The sequence below is a fragment of the Delphinapterus leucas genome, chromosome 1 (genome assembly GCF_059928025.1).
Source record: "Delphinapterus leucas isolate spDelLeu-1000000601 "Yukka" chromosome 1, BTC_Dleu_Yukka2, whole genome shotgun sequence".
Taxonomy (NCBI): domain Eukaryota; kingdom Metazoa; phylum Chordata; class Mammalia; order Artiodactyla; family Monodontidae; genus Delphinapterus; species Delphinapterus leucas.
Genome location: NC_143129.1, coordinates 123,034,851 through 123,053,189, shown reverse-complemented (window position 1 = coordinate 123,053,189; position 18,339 = coordinate 123,034,851). Strand labels below are relative to the sequence as shown.

General features: G+C 42.7%; 2 protein-coding genes across 2 annotated transcripts in view; one reads left to right on the top strand and one right to left on the bottom strand.

Moving 5' to 3' along the window:
- The window catches only part of AK5 (adenylate kinase 5), a 238,174-nt gene that overhangs the window by 189,424 nt on the left and 30,411 nt on the right, over positions 1-18,339 (top strand). Inside the window, exon 10 of the mRNA XM_089920808.1 lies at positions 17,234-17,397. Within this exon, the coding sequence (XP_089776934.1) occupies positions 17,234-17,397 (164 nt within the window). The remainder of the gene's footprint in view (positions 1-17,233; positions 17,398-18,339) is intronic.
- The window catches only part of ZZZ3 (zinc finger ZZ-type containing 3), a 139,253-nt gene continuing 137,521 nt past the window's right edge, over positions 16,608-18,339 (bottom strand). Inside the window, exon 14 of the mRNA XM_089920801.1 lies at positions 16,608-17,341. Coding sequence (XP_089776927.1) covers position 17,341 — 1 coding nt within the window. The 3' untranslated portion in view covers positions 16,608-17,340. The remainder of the gene's footprint in view (positions 17,342-18,339) is intronic.

Sequence of the window (18,339 nt, the reverse complement as noted above, 5' to 3'; positions counted from 1 at the left end):
AGTGCACGGGCTTCTCACTGCGGTGGGTTCTCTTGTTGCAGAGCACAGGATCTAGGTACGCAGGCTTCAGTAGTTGTGGCTTGTGGGCTCAGTAGTTGTGGCGCACGGGCTCTAGAGTGCAGGCTCAGTAGTTGTGGCGCACTGGCTTAGTTGCTCTGCCGCACGTGGGATCTTCCCGGACCAGGGATCGAACCCGTGTTCCCTACATTGGCAGATGGATTCTTATCCACTGCATCACCAGGGGAGTCCCTTTTTAGCTGTAAATAAAATATATTTAAACCATCAGATGGTCAAGGCAATGAAGGACTCTTTCCTCGTAAGCGAATGCGGCTATTTTGCTTTAACGTGACAGGTTCCTGCGACCCAGTTGATATTTTCTTCCCATATTTTCTGGGGCACTCCTGATGGTCCTACCACTCCTCAAGGAACATCTTCTACCAGAAAGCTGATCACCATGTTCGCACCACACACTTCCCCAATGATCTTAGTTTAAAGGGGAAGGAACATATTTGGTCCAATTATATATTTCTCTGCTTGGACTAACTCCTGGAGTAAACACGTGGGAAGCTGGCATGGGCAGAGCAGCATGCAGAGCACAGTTGTGTTTTTCTTGGAAGTCCTCAGCTTGGTCTTGGGGGGGGCAAGCCCCCAGACTGTCCCTCATTCCAACATCTATTGTTGAGAATGGAAGAGAATGTTAAGCAGGGAGAAACCTGGCACTTAGTAGGTGTTCAGTATAAGTCTTTAGAATGAATGAATGAATGAGAAAGCAAGATGATGATGAGCTAAGATTAAGTTATTGTCCCCACGTTCCCCATGCTCAGCTGTGGTAAATAAAGACACGGTGTCAGAAATAACAGTATTAACCTGTCTTCTAATAACCATTTGGAGTCATAATTATAAGAGCAGAGGTTTTAAGTAAAACTATAAGGCTTGGCCATTTTTAAGAACCAGCTATAACTAAGAGATTCTTCCTCTGGATGGGTCCTGAAAGAGCAATATGGACTCTTCACGAAGTCTTCCTGGCCCCTTCTCACCAAACAAAGACAAAAACAAATATGGCTTTTGCTGGGTAAGGTAGCATGTGGCTTCTGTATCAGAATCAAGTTCCAGTCACCACTATGTAGCTAGCATAGATGCCAGGAAGCATACAAAATACAAAACAAAGAACTAGCAAATATTCCATTGGTTGTACTGATTTCCAAGTGTCACCATCCTTCAGAGGAGGGAGTATGGACTGGAGTTCATATGTTGCTAAATTGTCATTAAAGATAGGAGAGCAAGAAAAAGCTGAACTATGCATCATCACTACAGTAAATATAAGGGAGAATTTTTTAAATTTTTAATGTCATCACCCCTCAAGGAGCTTATAATCTATTTGATGAAGCAAGGATTAATGCTTATGAAAACTTTAGAACCAATACAGGACAGGTAGACAAAGGAGCTATTCAGTGAGTGTTAGCAGGGATGAGGGGATGAAGAAAGCACAATGGCTGAATGGTTGGGAGCCCCTTTTTGGAGAAGCTGAGAACCAAGGGGAGCCTCAGCGAATGGGTGGGGACCCCTAAGTTTGGGAGAGGGTTGGGGAGATGGGGGGCTCCAAGAAGGGAAATTTTAAGTAAGGAACCAATCACAGTGGTAGGAGTATGCCCCTCCTGGCCCAGGAACAGAAAAGAAATGGCCAAATCACAGAAGCTCTGGATGCTGAGGAATGATGTAGTCAAAGAGATGTTGACCAAGGACCAGTCCAGGGCTGGTAAACAGGCGAGGAAGCACCAGGAGGGAAAAACTTCCCTTGATGAATCTGTCCATATACCTCTCATATTTACCTTCTAGTTTTACAGGATTTTTTTTTTTTTATGTTCTCAGGGAAAATAGGGGTAGGAGGATGCAAACTTGGAAAAGGTTTGTGGGACTTCCCTGGTGGTCCAGTGGTTAAGAGTCTGCCTTCCAATGCAGGGGACGTGGGTTCAATCCCTGGTCGGGGAAAAGATCCCACATGCCACGAGGCAACTAAGCCCGCATGCCACAACTACAGAGCCCACTCCCTCGAGCCCCCGCACAACTAGAGAGCCCGCACTCCACAACTACTGAGCCTGCATGCCGCAACTACTGAGCCCGCACACTCTGGAGCCCGCGTGCCACAACTAAGAGCCCAGACACCGCAACTAAGACCCGACGCAGCCAAAAATAAAATAAAATAAATAAATATTTTTTTAAAAAAAGAAAGAAAGAAAGAAAAGGTTTGCATCTCCAGTACCTCAGACTGAACAAAAACAACTGGTTAGAGCCCTTGTTTTCAAGTCCTCTCCGAAGAAGGAAGAGCCCTAAATTAAAATGTTAACTCCAACACTGCACAACATCACTGGAGGGGACTATCCTTGGGCCCCAGTGGAGAGAACTGGCTGCATGTGCTTGGTCTCCCTGCAGGTGAGAGGGTCTCTTTCTGTTGCACAGCTACTGTCTTTAAGAAGGTCTTCCTAAGATCTAGTCAAAACCTGCTCTGTCAAAACTTCCGCTGTTTTGTTTAATCCCGCCCTGCAGAGCAGCACAGAACAAATCAGCTTCCTCTCCATCATTGTAGCCATTCAAATATTTGAAGACATGTATAACTTCCCTATGAGTCATGTTTTCATCTGATTAAGAACATCCAGCTTCTTCTGTTATTCTATAGGCTGTAAGCTCCTTGAGAGCTGGGCACTGTCTTATCCTTGTGCCCTCAATACTGAAATGCTGTATTGCTCGTGTGGATTCTCCATATTAACTTATGGAATGAATGCATAAATTCTAATTTCATCATTTTTCACCCCATCAGGTCTCTTGAACACATGTAGCCAAAATTTCTCCAGAATTTTTGTTTAAGGATTTTTCTTTTTACAAAATATTACATCTTCTTTCTAGAAAACATGTATCAACAACAACAAATCACCCCAAATCCCAAAGCCTGGGAGTGAATAGTATTAAGATTTTGACTTACATTCCTCTTAGATTTTTTTCTATGTATATATATTTTAAGTATATGTTTTTCATCAAAATGAGAGCATGAAACTTTGAAACCTACTTCTTATACTTAACAAGATATCATGGGCATCTTTCCAAGACTGTAAAACTGAATAAATGATTTAATTTTTTAAAGGTTCTTTTGTAACTGAACTGAAACAAAACAGAAAAGCACTTGGATCATAAGTGTTTAGCTTGATGGATTTTCACTAAGTGGACGCACGCATCTTACCAACACGCAGATCAAGAGATTAAACATAACCAGAATCCATGGTTCTGAAGAACCCAGGGGCAGGACAGGAATAAAGACGCAGATGTAGAGAATGGACTTGAGGACACGGGGAGGGGGAAGGGTAAGCTGGGACCAAGTGAGAGAGTGACATGGACTCATATATACTACCAGATATAAAATAGATAGCTAGTGCGAAGCAGCCGCATAGCACAGGGAGATCAGCTCGGTGCTTTGTGACCACCTAGAGGGGTGGGATAGGGAGGGTGGGAGGGAAACGCAAGAGGGAGGAGATGGGATGTATGTATATGTATAGCTGATTCACTTTGTTATAAAGCAGAAACTAACACACCATTGTAAAGCAATTATACTCCAATAAAGATGTTAAAAAAAAAAGCATAACCACAAAAATCCCAGAAGCGTCCCTGTGCCCTCTTCTATTCACTGCCCCCTGCAAAAAATGCCACAGATATTTTTGAACTTTATGTAAATGGAATCACACTGTATGTATTCGGTTTTATCTGTCTTCTTTCAATGCATCATTTTTTTTTTACATCTTTATTGGAGTATAATTGCTTTACAATGGTGTGCTAGTTTCTGCTTTATAACAAAGTGAATCAGTTATACATATACATATGTTCCCATATCTCTTCCCTCTTGCGTCTCCCTCCCTCCCACCCTCCCTATCCCACCCCTCTAGGTGGTCACCAAGCACCGAGCTGATCTCCCTGTGCTATGCGGCTGCTTCCTACTAGCTATCTATTTTACATTTGGTAGTGTATATATGTCCATGCCACTCTCTCACTTTGTCACAGCTTACCCTTCCCCCTCCCCATATCCTCAAGTCCATTCTCTAGTAGGTCTGTGTCTTTATTCCTGTCTTACCCCTAAGTTCTTCATGACATCTTTTTTCTTAAATTCCATATATATATGTTAGCATACAGTATTTGACTTTCTCTTTCTGACTTACTTCACTCTGTATGACAGACTCTAGGTCCATCCACCTCACTACAAATAACTCAATTTCGTTTCTTTTTATGGCTGAGTAATACTCCATTGCATATATGTGCCACATCTTCTTTATCCATTCATCCGATGATGGACATTTAGGTTGTATCCATCTCCTGGCTATTGTAAATAGAGCTGCAATGAACATTTTGGTACATGACTCTTTTTAAATTATGGTTTTCTCAGGGTATATGCCCAGTAGTGGGATTGCTGGGTAATATGGTAGTTCTATTTGTAGTTTTTTAAGGAACCTCCATACTGTTCTCCATAGTGGCTGTATTCACATTCCCACCAGCAGTGCAAGAGTGTTCCCTTTTCTCCACACCCTCTCCAGCATTTATTGTTTCTAGATTTTTTGATGATGGCCATTCTGACCTGTGTGAGATGATATCTCATTGTAGTTTTGATTTGCGTTTCTCTAATGATTAATGATGTTGAGCATTCTTTCATGTGTTTGTTGGCAGTCTGTATATCTTCTTTGGAGAAATGTCTATTTAGGTCTTCTGCCCATTTTTGGATTGGGTTGTTTGTTTTTTTTGTTATTGAGCTGCATGAGCTGCTTGTAAATTTTGTAGATTAATCCTTTGTCAGTTGTTTCATTTGCAAATATTTTCTCCCATTCTGAGGGTTGTGTTTTGGTCTTGTTTATGATTTCCTTTGCTTTGCAAAAGCTTTGAAGTTTCATTAGGTCCCATTTGTTTATTTTTGTTTTTATTTCCATTTCTCTAGGAGGTGGGTCGAAAAGGATCTTGCTGTGATTTATGTCATAGAGTGTTCTGCCTATGTTTTCCTCTAAGAGTTTTATAGTTTCTGGCCTTACATTTAGGTCTTTAATCCATTTTGAGCTTATTTTTGTGTATGGTGTTAGGAATTGACCTAATCTCATACTTTTACATGTATCTGTCCAGTTTTCCCAGCACCATTTATTGAAGAGGCTGTCCTTTCTCCACTCTACATTCCTCAATGCATCATTTTAATGACCACATACTATTCCTTTGTATTGCTATATTATAATTCATTGAGTTTATTCCTATTGTCATGCACTTTTACCAAATTTTTTGCTTTCATTAAAAATGCTCTGAGTATCTATGTAACTAAAACATGATTTTCTCCCCTTAGGATAAATCCATTGACCTGAAAACTTTTAAAACTTTTGACTTATCTTACCAAGTTGCCCTTTAGAAAGTTTACACCAATTTTATATTCTCATCACAGTGCATAAGACTTCCAGTTTCCATGGTATGGCCCAAAATTGAACACAAAACCCCAGATGGAATCCAACTAACATTCACTGCAAATGTCCCTAACCATCTTAAATATCCTCACTTCCTTTTACAGCACAAAAATAGACCGCAAGCACAAATATTCTCCAAGTTCCCTAACAAAGACAAAAACATAGAAGGGTAGTGTTGGAAATGACCTTGGAATTTATCTAGTCCAACAAGCTCATTTTCATATGAGAATACAAAAGCCCAAAGAGGAGAAATATCAAAGCGGACAGATTCCCAACAAAAACCAAACCAGAAAATCATATGTAGAAGAAAAAAGCTGCAAAGAAACAAAACAAAATGTATTTTTGGCAGTTACATCTGGGGAGTGAGACCATGGGAGATTTTTCTTCTTTTCACTTTTTCAAGTTGTCTAAATATTCAATAAGGAGCATATATTTCTTGTACAGTCAAGAAAAATTATTTTATATAAAAGAAGGGAGGTGGCGCCAACCCTGGTGGCGCAGTGGTTGACAGTCCGCCTGCCGATGCAGGGGACACGGGTTCGTGCCCTGGTCCGGGAGGATCCTGCGTGCCGCGGAGCAGCTGGGCCCGTGAGCCATGGCCGCTGAGCTTTGCGCGTCCGGAGCCTGTGCCCCGCGGCGGGAGAGGTCACAGCAGTGAGAGGCCCGCGTACCGCAAAGAAAAAAAAAATTAAAAAAATAAAAGAAGGGAAAAAATAGAGAGGAGAAGTTGGATCATAAATTGCCTATTATAGTTATTTAATGTGTGCCTAAGATCATAGTGTGAAGGGTCTACAAAACAGGGGAAAAGGTGGCTTGATAAGTTTAAGAATTTGGAAGAGGATGAGTACTCTAGAAGAATGAAGTCCAAGAATTCAGAGACCCAAACAAGCAGAGCCTGATGAAGCACCTATTAGAAAGCTCCAGTCTGTAAGTTTGTTGAGTTGTGTCTGGAATAGACCCTGGAGATCTCCGGGTGAAGAAACAGAGGACAGGGTTTTTAGTGGTATTTACTTGTGAGCAGTTTGGAAATCTTGTCTCTGTCCCTGTTGCGATGAGATGGGGTTGGGATGCTATGAGCTGTAGGAGCATCATGGGGTGTAAATGTTTAGGAATCACCATCATGGTGCCTGTGATTTCCTCTCCCCCAAGACCTGAACCTTCCTTGTCATCTGTCTACGTAAGAGCTAGAGTCATGGAAACCAGTTTCAGCGTCTTGTCTTAATTAGACATTTCACATGTCTGGCTATGGCTGTGATGGTATTAGCTGAATGAATCGCAGAATCACAATCCATTACAGTTGTCAGAACAGAGATAAAATCATGTCTCCCAAAAGTCTCTAAGCTAATAACTGGTGGGGCCTGATAGATTTGACAGGTTTAACAAATAAAAATATGAGACACAATTAAATTTGGATTTTAGATAAGCAGTGACAGTGTTTAGTATAAGTATGTTTCATGCAATATCTACTGGACAGCCCGTATTTCAGCGGGCAACCCTAGGGGTCCATGATGAAAACCCATCTCCCGGTGACCATTCTGATTGACTGAAGACTGTACAGTGCTTTTCTGCACAGCAAGTTGGTCTGATTTCCAGAATGACCTTACATATGAGAGGCTATAGAGCTTAGTGGTTACCAAGGTACAGTTGGCCCTTGGGCATAGTTTTTTCATCTGTATAATAGAGTTACAAAGAGCACCTACTTCACATAGTTGTAAGCATTAAATGAATTATTACAAATAAAACATATAGATAGATACTTGTTAGGGTCAAATATCAAGCCAAAAGCACTGTGAACCAGATACCTTTATCTGAATGGTCTGCAGTGACCTCTCGAACTTGTCTCTGACCCACTCTGTTGGTATAATATCGTCCATAGTCCCCCTCCCGTTACCTCCAGCTCGATGCTGAGAAAACAAAAAGTTCCCTTATCTGCAACAGAAAGGATAGCCTTGCTTTTGATAAGGCAATACGGATTCTCATTAACCATTATAGCCATATATAACCAAAGTATTCACTCATGATAGAATCTTTATCTCAGAAAGAATCATTATCTCAGGATTATTACATTGTAAATATTAAAAGAAAGATCAACACTACAGACTCCCTGCAGTGACCACTGGGGCATTCGAAGCAAATGGCCTTCCTTAGATTATCTAGTCTAGAAGTTCAAATCAAGCTAACCATCAGAATCACCTGAGGAAATTTTTTTTAAGATCTTTTTTTATTTTGAAAATATTTCAAATATTCAGCAAAGCTGAAAGAATTTTACAGTGAACACTCGTAAACCCACTGCCTAGATTCTGCCATTAACATTTACAATAACTGTTTTATCACGTATCTTTCCCTCTATCCACCCCTTTATCCATCCATCAATACATCTTTTTTTCCTTACATATTTCAAAGTCAATTGCCAATATCTGTATACTTTCCCTGGGGAACTTTCTAAAACTATAAATTCCAAGGCCTCAACCCCAGAGGTTCAGAGATCTGCTGATTCAGCAACTTTTCAACCTCCCCAGGTGATTCTCATGCACAGTCAAGTTTGGGAGCGTATCAGTCAGAAGAAGCTAAGTTACGCTGTAGTAAGAAGCATAACTAAAAATCTCTGTGATGTAGAACAACAAAGATGTTTCTTCTTTTTCTTCTTCCTCCTCCACCTCCGCCTCGTCTTCTTTTTCTGGACTAATGCTACATGTTTGTCAACAGTTGACTGGGCTTCACTCTGGTAACCATTCTGATGGAGCCCCTACTATCCAAAATATTACTAGTTTCATGGCAAAGAGACACAGAAAACCATGCATTGGCCAAAAGAACCTCTGCCTAAATATGACACACATCCACCTCTGCCCCCAGTTCATTGGCCAAAGCAAGTCACTTGGGGACTTTTAAGTTCAAAAGGTGGGGATGAGTAATATTTCCTCCGGGAGAAGCACTATTGAAGAGAAGCTGGAATATTTAGGAAATGTAATATAAAATAGCACAGGAAAACACTAATTTAATCCAGACTCTGATTTACAGACAAGGAAGCTATAGCATCTGAGGAGGCAGAGTGACTCTCCCAAGATCTTTCGGCTAGTTCAAACCAGGAATGGTCTAGAACCAAGGTCTCCTAACTCCCAATGTTAGGAGGCTACCTCCCTGAAGCTCCCAGATCATTCACCATCCATTCATTCAGTCATTTATTCATTGATTGATCTGATAACTATTGCGTGCCTACTATACACCACGTACCAATAAATAAGGCACAGTCCCTGCTATCAAGAAGTTCCCAGTCCCGTGTGAAATTCTTCCACATAACCTTCAGCTGACCCTATCACTGGCATTCTTCATCCTATTCAGCAAATAACCTGAAGCAGCAGTGCATTTCAGAACGAATAGAGATACAGTCTTTGAGGATAAAGATCTATTTTTCGTAACTGTTTCTGGTCAGAGAGAGCCAATTCCCAGCAACCCTGCTGAAACTCTGCATGGTGACACAGCTCATCCAAGATACAGGATATTTAAAGTGACTCAAGGGCCCACAGTGCTTGAGGATCATTCCTAGGGCACAGTCGTTTCATGATGTGATGGCAGAATAGCTTTTCTCTTAAAGGAATCATTCAGTTACAAAAACCTGAACCCGATCTTGAAGCCCATTTTCATTCAGACAGAAAGAAATATTTCAAGAGGTAGAAATCTGATAGATTTTTAAACAACACTGAGGACTATCTAAAAATAGGCTAGTTTGATTTACAGAAGATTTGATACCTTCACAGGCTGTGACTGTGAAGGCTGTCTTTAAAGATGTTAAAATAGTACCACAATATAAAATAATGTATCTAATCTTTGTAAAAGCACAGAATGTTAGAGCTGGGAGGACTTCTAGGCAGCACTAACACAAGCTGCCTCATTTTACAGACAATAAACATGATGCTTATTGAGTATTTCACCGTGCCAGCTACCGTTCCAAGCAATTTATGTGCATTATCACATTTTGTCCTCACAACCAATAGGCATTTTGATCATCTCTATTTTGTAATTGAAGAGGTTGAAGCTCAGAGAGGATAAGTGACTCCATTAAAGTCATCTCACCAGATAAAGGTCTGGGGTGTGAACCTAGAACTCGATTCCTTTGGTCCAGGGTTCCTTTAATGGGAAAAGGAATATAGTTGTCACTCTTGTGGGGCCATAAGGCTCCTAGACATTGACTCTATTCAACAATTGCCTGTGATACTTCGCAGGGTTCTGTGGGGAGACCAACATAAATAAAGCAGTTTCTACTCTCTGTGAGTTTCTGCCTGGCAAAGGAAGGGAGAGAAAATGGGCAAATTATGTGTCTGGAAATCAAGGGAAAAGAGAATTTTAACATGTTTATCAGTGGTGTTAAATGCTACTAAAGAGTCAAAGACAGTAAAGACTAGAAGAAGGTCATTGAATAAGATGACAATTACGCAATCACTGTCGAACTTTAAAGATCAATTTCAGAGAGTCATGAGGGTAGGAGGTAGCTTGCAAGAGGCTAAGGAGTCAATAAAAGAGGAGGAAATGGAAATGGGCAGTTTCAGCCTACTGGAAAAAAGCGAAAGAATGTAAAGATAACTAGAGGATACAGACAACGGTGGAAATATTTTCATTTGGATGGGGAAGAGCTAAGCATGTTGTTTACAGAAGAGATGGTGCCAACAGAGAGGAATGAATTTAATGTGGACTAGAAAGAGAGGATCAAGTTTTTGGAGCAGGCAGGAAGAAAGGATCCATTCACCATTAAAGTATTTACTATTTCAGTCACTATTATAATGTAGACAACTTATAAACACAGTAGACAACTGTATTTGAGGCACTATGTTGGGCACTGTGGTAAGCAAAGCATACTCATATCCTGTAAAGTCTAATACGGAAGACAGACTTAAAGTAAACTACAGATGATAGATAGATAGATAGATAGGATAGGTGATAGAGACAGTAGATGGGTAGATGATAGGTAGATATAGATGGTTAGATATAGATGATAGATAATTGATAGATATGATAGATGGTAAGAGATAGGTGAAAGATATAGACAATGGATATATAGATAATAGATGATAGATAGATAGATAGATAGATTGATAGACAGACAGATAGATAGTAATTATATTCTGTGAAAAATGCTATGGAGGAAAACGCTGAGGTGCTATGAGAGCCAAAGCAGAGAAGTTAGCCTTAGGCTGACTAGTTGTATAGCATATTCCAAATGAGAGAAAGGAGAGATGGAGGACAAAGGATGAAGATACACATATTTTGAAAATGTTGAGCAAAGAAGATAATCTTCACCTTCTTAGTGAATAATAGGAAGATGTAAATGCCCGTTAAAAGTGAGAGGAATAAGAGTATGTTTGAGGATTCACGGACAATGGGGAAATATATTAGAATCCATCCTTGGACATCGAATTTGGTATCAGCAAAAGAAGATTATCTGCCAAGAAGCATTAAAAGCTATTATGAAGTTAGATAGAAACCCAGTTGGCTCCGTTTTCTGACCTTCGTATGGAATTCTTAGCTACCCAGAGTAGATGCAAATCAAGTAAATGGTAGGTTGGGCAGAGAGCAGGCTGGTGGTTCTCATCACAGGCACAATAGAATTCAAAGGGTGCAAAGGATTCAGAGTTACTTGAAAGGGCCTGGTGTCCAGCTGGTCAGGGAGGTGAGTGGAGCCCGAAGGGAATGGACCTACTCGATGAGGTCACAGTGAGAACAGAGAACAAGTTGAGAAGAAGTGAGGTCAAGAGAAAAGAGCCAGGGAGAAGAAGAAGACGCGAGCAGGGTGGGAGGACAGACCCAAGTAATGATGAACTCTCAAGTTCATCCAGATCAAAGGTGAGCCAAAAGTGGGTTAGTGATGAAGGTTATTGGTGCTAAAGAGGTTTAGAGAACACTGAGGCTGGGGTGGGATGAGAATTAAGGCCTGCAAAGCTTTGTTGATGACATTAGAACCTGTAGAATGCTGTCCCCTCTGTGTTGCCTTAGAGAAAATAAACTTTATGAGTTTTCCAAACCAGATACATATATTTGTAAATGTACAGTCAAATATGTGTGTGTGTGTGTGTGTGTGTGTGTGTGTGAACACACACACTAATATATATCTTAATTACCTGCAAGTGGTCTGGACGTCTCGGAGTGATGGCTAGTCCCCATACTTGTTGTTGGATTATGTTTTTTTGTTTGGTTTTTTTTGCGGTACGCGGGCCTCTCACTGTTGTGGCCTCTCCCGTTGCGGAGCACAGGCTCCGGACGCGCAGGCTCAGCGGCCATGGCTCACGGGCCCAGCTGCTCCATGGCATGTGGGATCTTCCCAGACTGGGGCACGAACCCGTGTCCCCTGCATCGGCAGGCGGACACTCAACCACTGCACCACCAGGGAAGCCCTGGATTATGTTTGATTCCAACCTTGATATGCTGGATGACACCCTGCAGATGTAACTCAGGAAGAGCTAATGGGATGAGTAACCTTCTCTCGTTTTAAGTAGCATTTATCAAGCACCAACTTTTTTTGGCAGAGAGATGTGACAAGGGAGATTTGGGACAAAGGGACAGATTTCAGAAACTTTTCGAATGTAGACTCAACTTTTCAAAGTAGCTTATTGACTGGTCAGGAATGGAAGATGAGGAGGAAGGAGAGCAAAGGTAGAATGAGGCAGAGAGTTGGTTCTTATTTCTCCCCATTTTACAGATGAGGAAACTAAGACTCAGAGAAGTTAAGACTCACCCAGAACCACTGGACTAGTAAGTGGTAGAGCCAGGGGTTAATACTCGACCCATCTGTCCTGTGCCCTTCCCAGTACACCATGCTCCCTGTCCCACAGTTCTCTGCAAGACCTTTTCACGTTCCAAGTCACTTTGCTGAAGAAACCAAGCTCAGCCTTCTGCTCTTCTTTTCCACACTTCCCCGGTGTTAGCAAAGGTAATCATACGTGCTTTCCCCTGTCTGAGCGAGGAGTCCCGCCCAGCGCCCCTGCAGTGGTGTTGACAGGCCTGGCTTGTAGCCCCCTCACACTGCTGTGATGCTGGGCTCACCTGTCGGCTTCGCCTTAGAGGGTGAGTTCTCTGTTGGAAGACAGGGCCTCTGAATCTTTTGATTCCCAGCTCTTAGCACAGTGTCTGACCCCAGTAGCTGCCCAACAGATGTTTGTCAAATGAAGAGCAGTATTAATAGGCCTCATGCTTAGTTCCAGGTTGCATCCTACAGTTAACAAGATACAATAAAATGTCAACCAAGGACACTAGAGCCTGCTCCACACCATTACTATTCAAAACACTGTTAAGTGTAATAGAAACTTACCTCCATGCATTTGTTTGTATTTGGGATCCAGCTAATTATCAACCTGACATCAGTATTTACTTGGGCTTTCTTTCTGAGCGCAGAATGTGCTCTAACACACCAGCTTTGCCGTTTTGTTATTTTCGCCCTGAGGCCAGGCACCCTGCAAAGTCATATAGGAGGCAGGTCTTCTCCTGCAGAGCCTAGCTAATGAATCCAGGAGCTGTCCCCTGAGAGGACTGCCCCAGAAGATAAGAAGCACGCTGGAAAATGTGGCTCAGGCGGGCATGCTCAGGTGATGCACCTTGTTTCACTTCCACCTCAGAGAACACCAGGTACCAAGGAGAATGCGCGAGGGAGAATCCAGCCATGGACACTGGGCTCCCAAATCTCCTGCAGGCTCTTCTTCCCCTTCCTTCGGTGCAGCATTAAGGGAAGAGATGCACTGAGCTGGACGTTCACAGTATCTACACTTCTCACAATATAGCACCTTTGGCCTCACATGGAAAAAAATTTTAATCACGTTGGTTGAGAATAAAGAATTTTCACTTTTTTTTTTTTTGAAGGTTGACAGACCCTTTCGAAATGGAACCTCCTACCCCAGGCTGTCTGTGAATCACAGCACGCAGTATTGTGTATAGGTTTGTTCAGGGCTTGAGCCTTGAGTAGTGATACAGGAAAAATCAGTGAGATGACAGCAAATGTGACAGCTACTCATCTCTGTCAGCAGTCTCGTCACCCGGGAACACAGCCCACTTGTTCAGATATGTGGCACCTCGAAAGAGTTTTTCCCATGTAACAAATTATCCCAGAAGGATATCAAGGCTCCATTGCTTTTCATTTAAAAGTCATAAGTGAAGGCCTCAAAGAAATGTCAGAGACAGTGTATGAAAATTCATACATCTCCTAGCAGTTTTTGTGCCTTCGCGGCAGTGATAATAATCACTTTGTTCTCGGGTTTGGAGCCGTGGGAAGAATCAAACCATTGTGTAGATTACTTAAAATTCCGCTGTGCCTGCACCGTTTGCCCAAGAATGTTAAGGATTTGCAGCTGTCGCTCCCTCGAAAGGTTTCTAACTGGGGCAGTGGCTGCCGTTTCACACACAGCTGCGGTTAATTTGAGCTGAAGATTTTTAATTGCCTTTGTGTTGAGATTTATTAAATAACATTTTAGAGGAGCAAAAACTGTAATAGTCATATTAGTAGGTTGCTGAAGGAAGAAAATAATTGGAACGCAGCATTTTTGCCCTGTAAGCCAAGTCTGAAAATATCTTTCCCATGTGACTGGTTTCCAGCCATCCCAGCAAAAGAGTTTCTAGGTAAATCCGGCCGCTGCAGGAGCCTAGCCCTTTGTTCCCCTTACTCCTTTATCTGGAAGCCCTTCTCCCCTGAGTGGCCTTCGCTTGTTTCCACTCTCCATTTCCATTATCTCAGGAGACAGGAGTCACAGTGCTTGGAGCAAACGTAGCATCAGCCGGCAATCGGCCGCTCCTGCTAGATGGTCTGCATTGTTTTTGCAAGCCTTTGTAATTGCTGTTTTCCTACTACATCTAGGCCATCCATGACAATACTGTGAGGGGTCTGAACCCACCCCATTTGGCTGAGAGCAGCTGTACGGATGAGCAGAAGTCAGAAAACGTGGACCTTTCCTGGATTTCCTGCCAAGGCACAGGAGAGGGAGTGAGAGGCCCTTCTACTGATGAGGGACCACAACTAATGCCCCTCAAGAGGGGTCTTGCCAGTTGTTCTGAGAAAGGAGTTTTGAATATGAAGAGAGGCCAGCCAGGAAAATTGCAGAACAAGTCGTAAATCCTCATTGCTATGCTAAAAACCTCAGCTGTGTTTTACATTTCAGTTCAATATTTCCTTTTAATAGGGAATCCTCTAGGCATTAAGAAGCACCTACAGTGTACAGGTGCTGTGCTATAGGCACTGTGAGGCAGAAAGTCGAGTGGGAGACATAGAACAAGCATAAGACAAGGCCAAGGTCACCCAAGCCCTGGTTACATCACTCACCCCAAGGGAGGTGAGGGGGGCAAGCTGATGCCAGAAAGGGACAGCACTGGGTCTGGGCCTAAGGGATAAAGAGGACCTTGATAGTTAGAGGGGGAAGCAAAAGCCTTCCAGGCTGAGGACCCAAGAATAGCAAAAGCACATTGGAAAAGCATATCTTGATGTCTATGGTTCCATTTATATAATTTTCTCAGAATGACATAGTTATAGACAGATTTAGTGGTTGCCAGAGGTTAAGGATGGAGGGGTTGTGTGTAGGAGAGAAGTAGGTGTGGCTATAAAAGGAAAACATGAGGGATTCTTGTGGTGATGGAAATGTTCTATATCTTCATGGCATCAATGGTAATATTCTGGTTGTGATATTGTGCTGTGGTTTTGCAAGATGTCACCACAAGGGAAAATTGGTGAAGGATACATGGGATCTCTCTATATTATTCTTACAAATGTGAATCTGCAATTATCTCAAAGTAAAGTTTTTTTTAAGAAGTATGTCTTGAGGAAGGGACAGTCTACAGTTGGACATAACAATGTTCGGTGAGGATAAGAAATGAAGAAAAATGTTGGAGTGGTTGGATGGAACTAGATTCTAGAAGCTAGAAATGCCACTCTAAGGAGTTGGGATTTCATTCTGTGAGGAATGGCAAGCCACTGAATGCTCTGAGCTGGGCGGTGACATGCTTTTCAGGCACATCATCCTGCTAGCAGGTCTGCTGGACCTCAAAGCCTCACCCATTGCCCAACGCAGAGGCAGGATGGCTGCTGTACACCGAGAGCATAAGGACCTGAACCATGGAGGTGAATCTGGGCGCAGCAGCCACGAGAGGTGGGAACACCTCTGAGAGCCAGAGTCCAGGCTTCGAATCCTAGACTGCTACTTACTTGCTCTTGCCACCTAAGGCAGCTAACTTCTCAGTGCCTCTGCTTCCCCATCTGTAAAATGGGAATAATACCAGTGTCTGCCTCTCTTAAGATCATTTAAAATTAATATAGACAAAATGCTTAGAGCAGTGACCAGTACAGTAAGCACTTGGCAAAGGTTAGCTATTATTATTTTCAAGATGTAACAGCTTACAACTTAGCAACTAGTTGAACTTAGGGAGGGGCAAGGAAAGAGTCAAGATGTAATGTTCATCAAAGGACTATGGGAGATCATCAGCAATAATAGCTAGAAAACAACAGAAAAATTCATATTGAGGGACATTCTATAAAATGACTATTTATAATCTTCAAAAAGTGTCAGGGAAACACAGAGGAACCATTCCTTCGGGAAGAAGGAGCAAAAGGACATGACAACCAAAGGCAGCACGTGATTCTGAACTTGATCCATCGGCTTCAGAGGACATTATTGAGATGACTGGGACAACTCCACTGAAATGTGAATGGGGTCTGAAGATGGAGTTATTTAGGAGGATGTGTTTGGTTCCTTGTCCGGAGGAAATGGCATTAAAATGTTCTGTAGCCATGAGGCATCAGGTTGGCCGCTGATTCTCAAATGTTTCAGAAAGTTCTTTGTATTCATAACTCTTCTGTAGGTCTGTGTTTGAAAATGAAAACAAATTTTTTATTGAAATATAGTTGATTTACAATGTTGTGCTAGCTTCAGGTGTACAGCACAGTGATTCAGTTATATATTTATCTTCTCTTTTTCAGATTCTTTTCTCTTATAGGTTATTATAAAATATTGAGTCTAGTTCCTTGTGCTATACAGTAGGTCCTTGTGGGTTATCTATTTTATATATAGTAGTGTGTATATGTTAATCCCCAACTCCTAATTTATCCCCCTCCTCTTGCCATTTTGGTAACCATAAATTTGAAAACAATTTATTTTAAAAGTAATGGCTAGCAGGCTTCCCTGGTGGCGCAGTGGTTGAGAGTCCGCCTGCCGATGCAGGGGACACAGGTTCGTGCCCCGGTCCGGGAAGATCCCACATGTTGCGGAGCGGCTAGGCCCGTGAGCCATGGCCGCTGAGCCTGTGTGTCCGGAGCCTGTGCTCCGCAAGGGGAGAGGCCACAACAGTGAGAGGCCCGCGTACCGCAAAAAAAAAAAAAAAAAGTAATGGCTAGCATTTGTTGAACATTCACAGTGTATCAGGCAATGTGGCCCGTGCTTTGCTTATGAGCGGATTCAGTGCCCCAGGAAACTTCTCTGACATGCATGTCTAATAAATTGGGATTGTGGACCCCTACTCTGCCCCCTGTAACAGCTGGAACTCCTCCCCACTACACCACCTATAGTGACTGCTGTGTTTTGTCTACAATACCATCTGCCGTCCATGGACAGTAAGCTTGTTGAGGGCAAGGTCTGTGTCCCATTCTCCACTGTATCCACAGCTCTGGACATGCTCCCAGTAAATCATCACTGTTCAGTCCATGCTGGTGGATGAAGCACTGAGGCCTGCTCACCATGGAGACTATAGCCCAAAATGAGGCACCGGATTTGGGATGGATGTCTGATACACGACTTCTTTTCTAGGTGGCCCAGGCTCTGGCAAAGGCACACAGTGTGAAAAGCTGGTGGAAAAATACGGATTTACACATCTCTCGACTGGCAAGCTCCTGCGGAATGAGCTGTCATCAGAATCTGAAAGAAGCAAATTGATCAGAAACATCATGGAACGTGGAGAGCTCGTGCCCTCAGTAAGCAACAGCTGCCTTCTCTGGCTGGGGAGAGATTTGGGAGTGTTGCAATTAATCTAAGCTTCTGAAACAAAGAAACCCAAAAAGGACAATAGCTGTATTTCATTTCTTTCTTATGTAACAGTCCAGAGGTAGGCAGGAGGTCAGCAGCAGAGACCCATCTGCCAGACCAAGTTGTCCAGGCCCAGGTTCCTTCTGTCTTGTTGCTCTGCCAGCCCCTTGAATGTTACCTTGTTTCATATTTTCTTCTAATATGGCTCCCCGCTTTAGAGTTAAAATCTTCAAAGCAGAAGTGAGCTTGGTGCAGCAGAACTTAGAATTAGAACCCACTGGAAAATAAAAAACAATATTTTGGTCTAGTTCTGAGAGGTATAATGACATTAACTTGAAATTTGGTATCTTCCCTGTGTGGCTGAAGTAAAGAATATCCCTTTTGGGCTTCCCTGGTGGTGCAGTGGTTGAGAGTCCGCCTGCCGATGCAGGGGACATGGGTTCGTGCCTCGGTCCGGGAAGATCCAACATGCCGCGGAGCGGCTGGGCCCGTGAGCCATGACCACTGAGCCTGCGCGTCTGGAGCCTGTGCTCCGCAACGGAAGAGGCCACAACAGTGAGAGGCCCGTGTACCGCAAAAAATATATATATATCCCTTTTATTTATCTTTTTTTGTTTGTTTTCAAGTCACTGTCCATCTACGAGAAGTTAGATGCCACTGGTATCAAAAAACATTCATCCCTTCCAGACTAGGCCCCACACTAGGCTCTGTAGTCAGGGCTCCTACAATGCAGCCCCTATTAGCTAACAGAGATTTATGCTTCCTCTTCAACCAGCTACAGTCTGTTTCCCACCTGGAAGCCAGAATGGTCCTCATGAAAGGAAACAGACCATTGCAGATGACTCTTAGTGGGTCTCCTTCTGCCCACTCTTTTCCCCATACAGTTTACT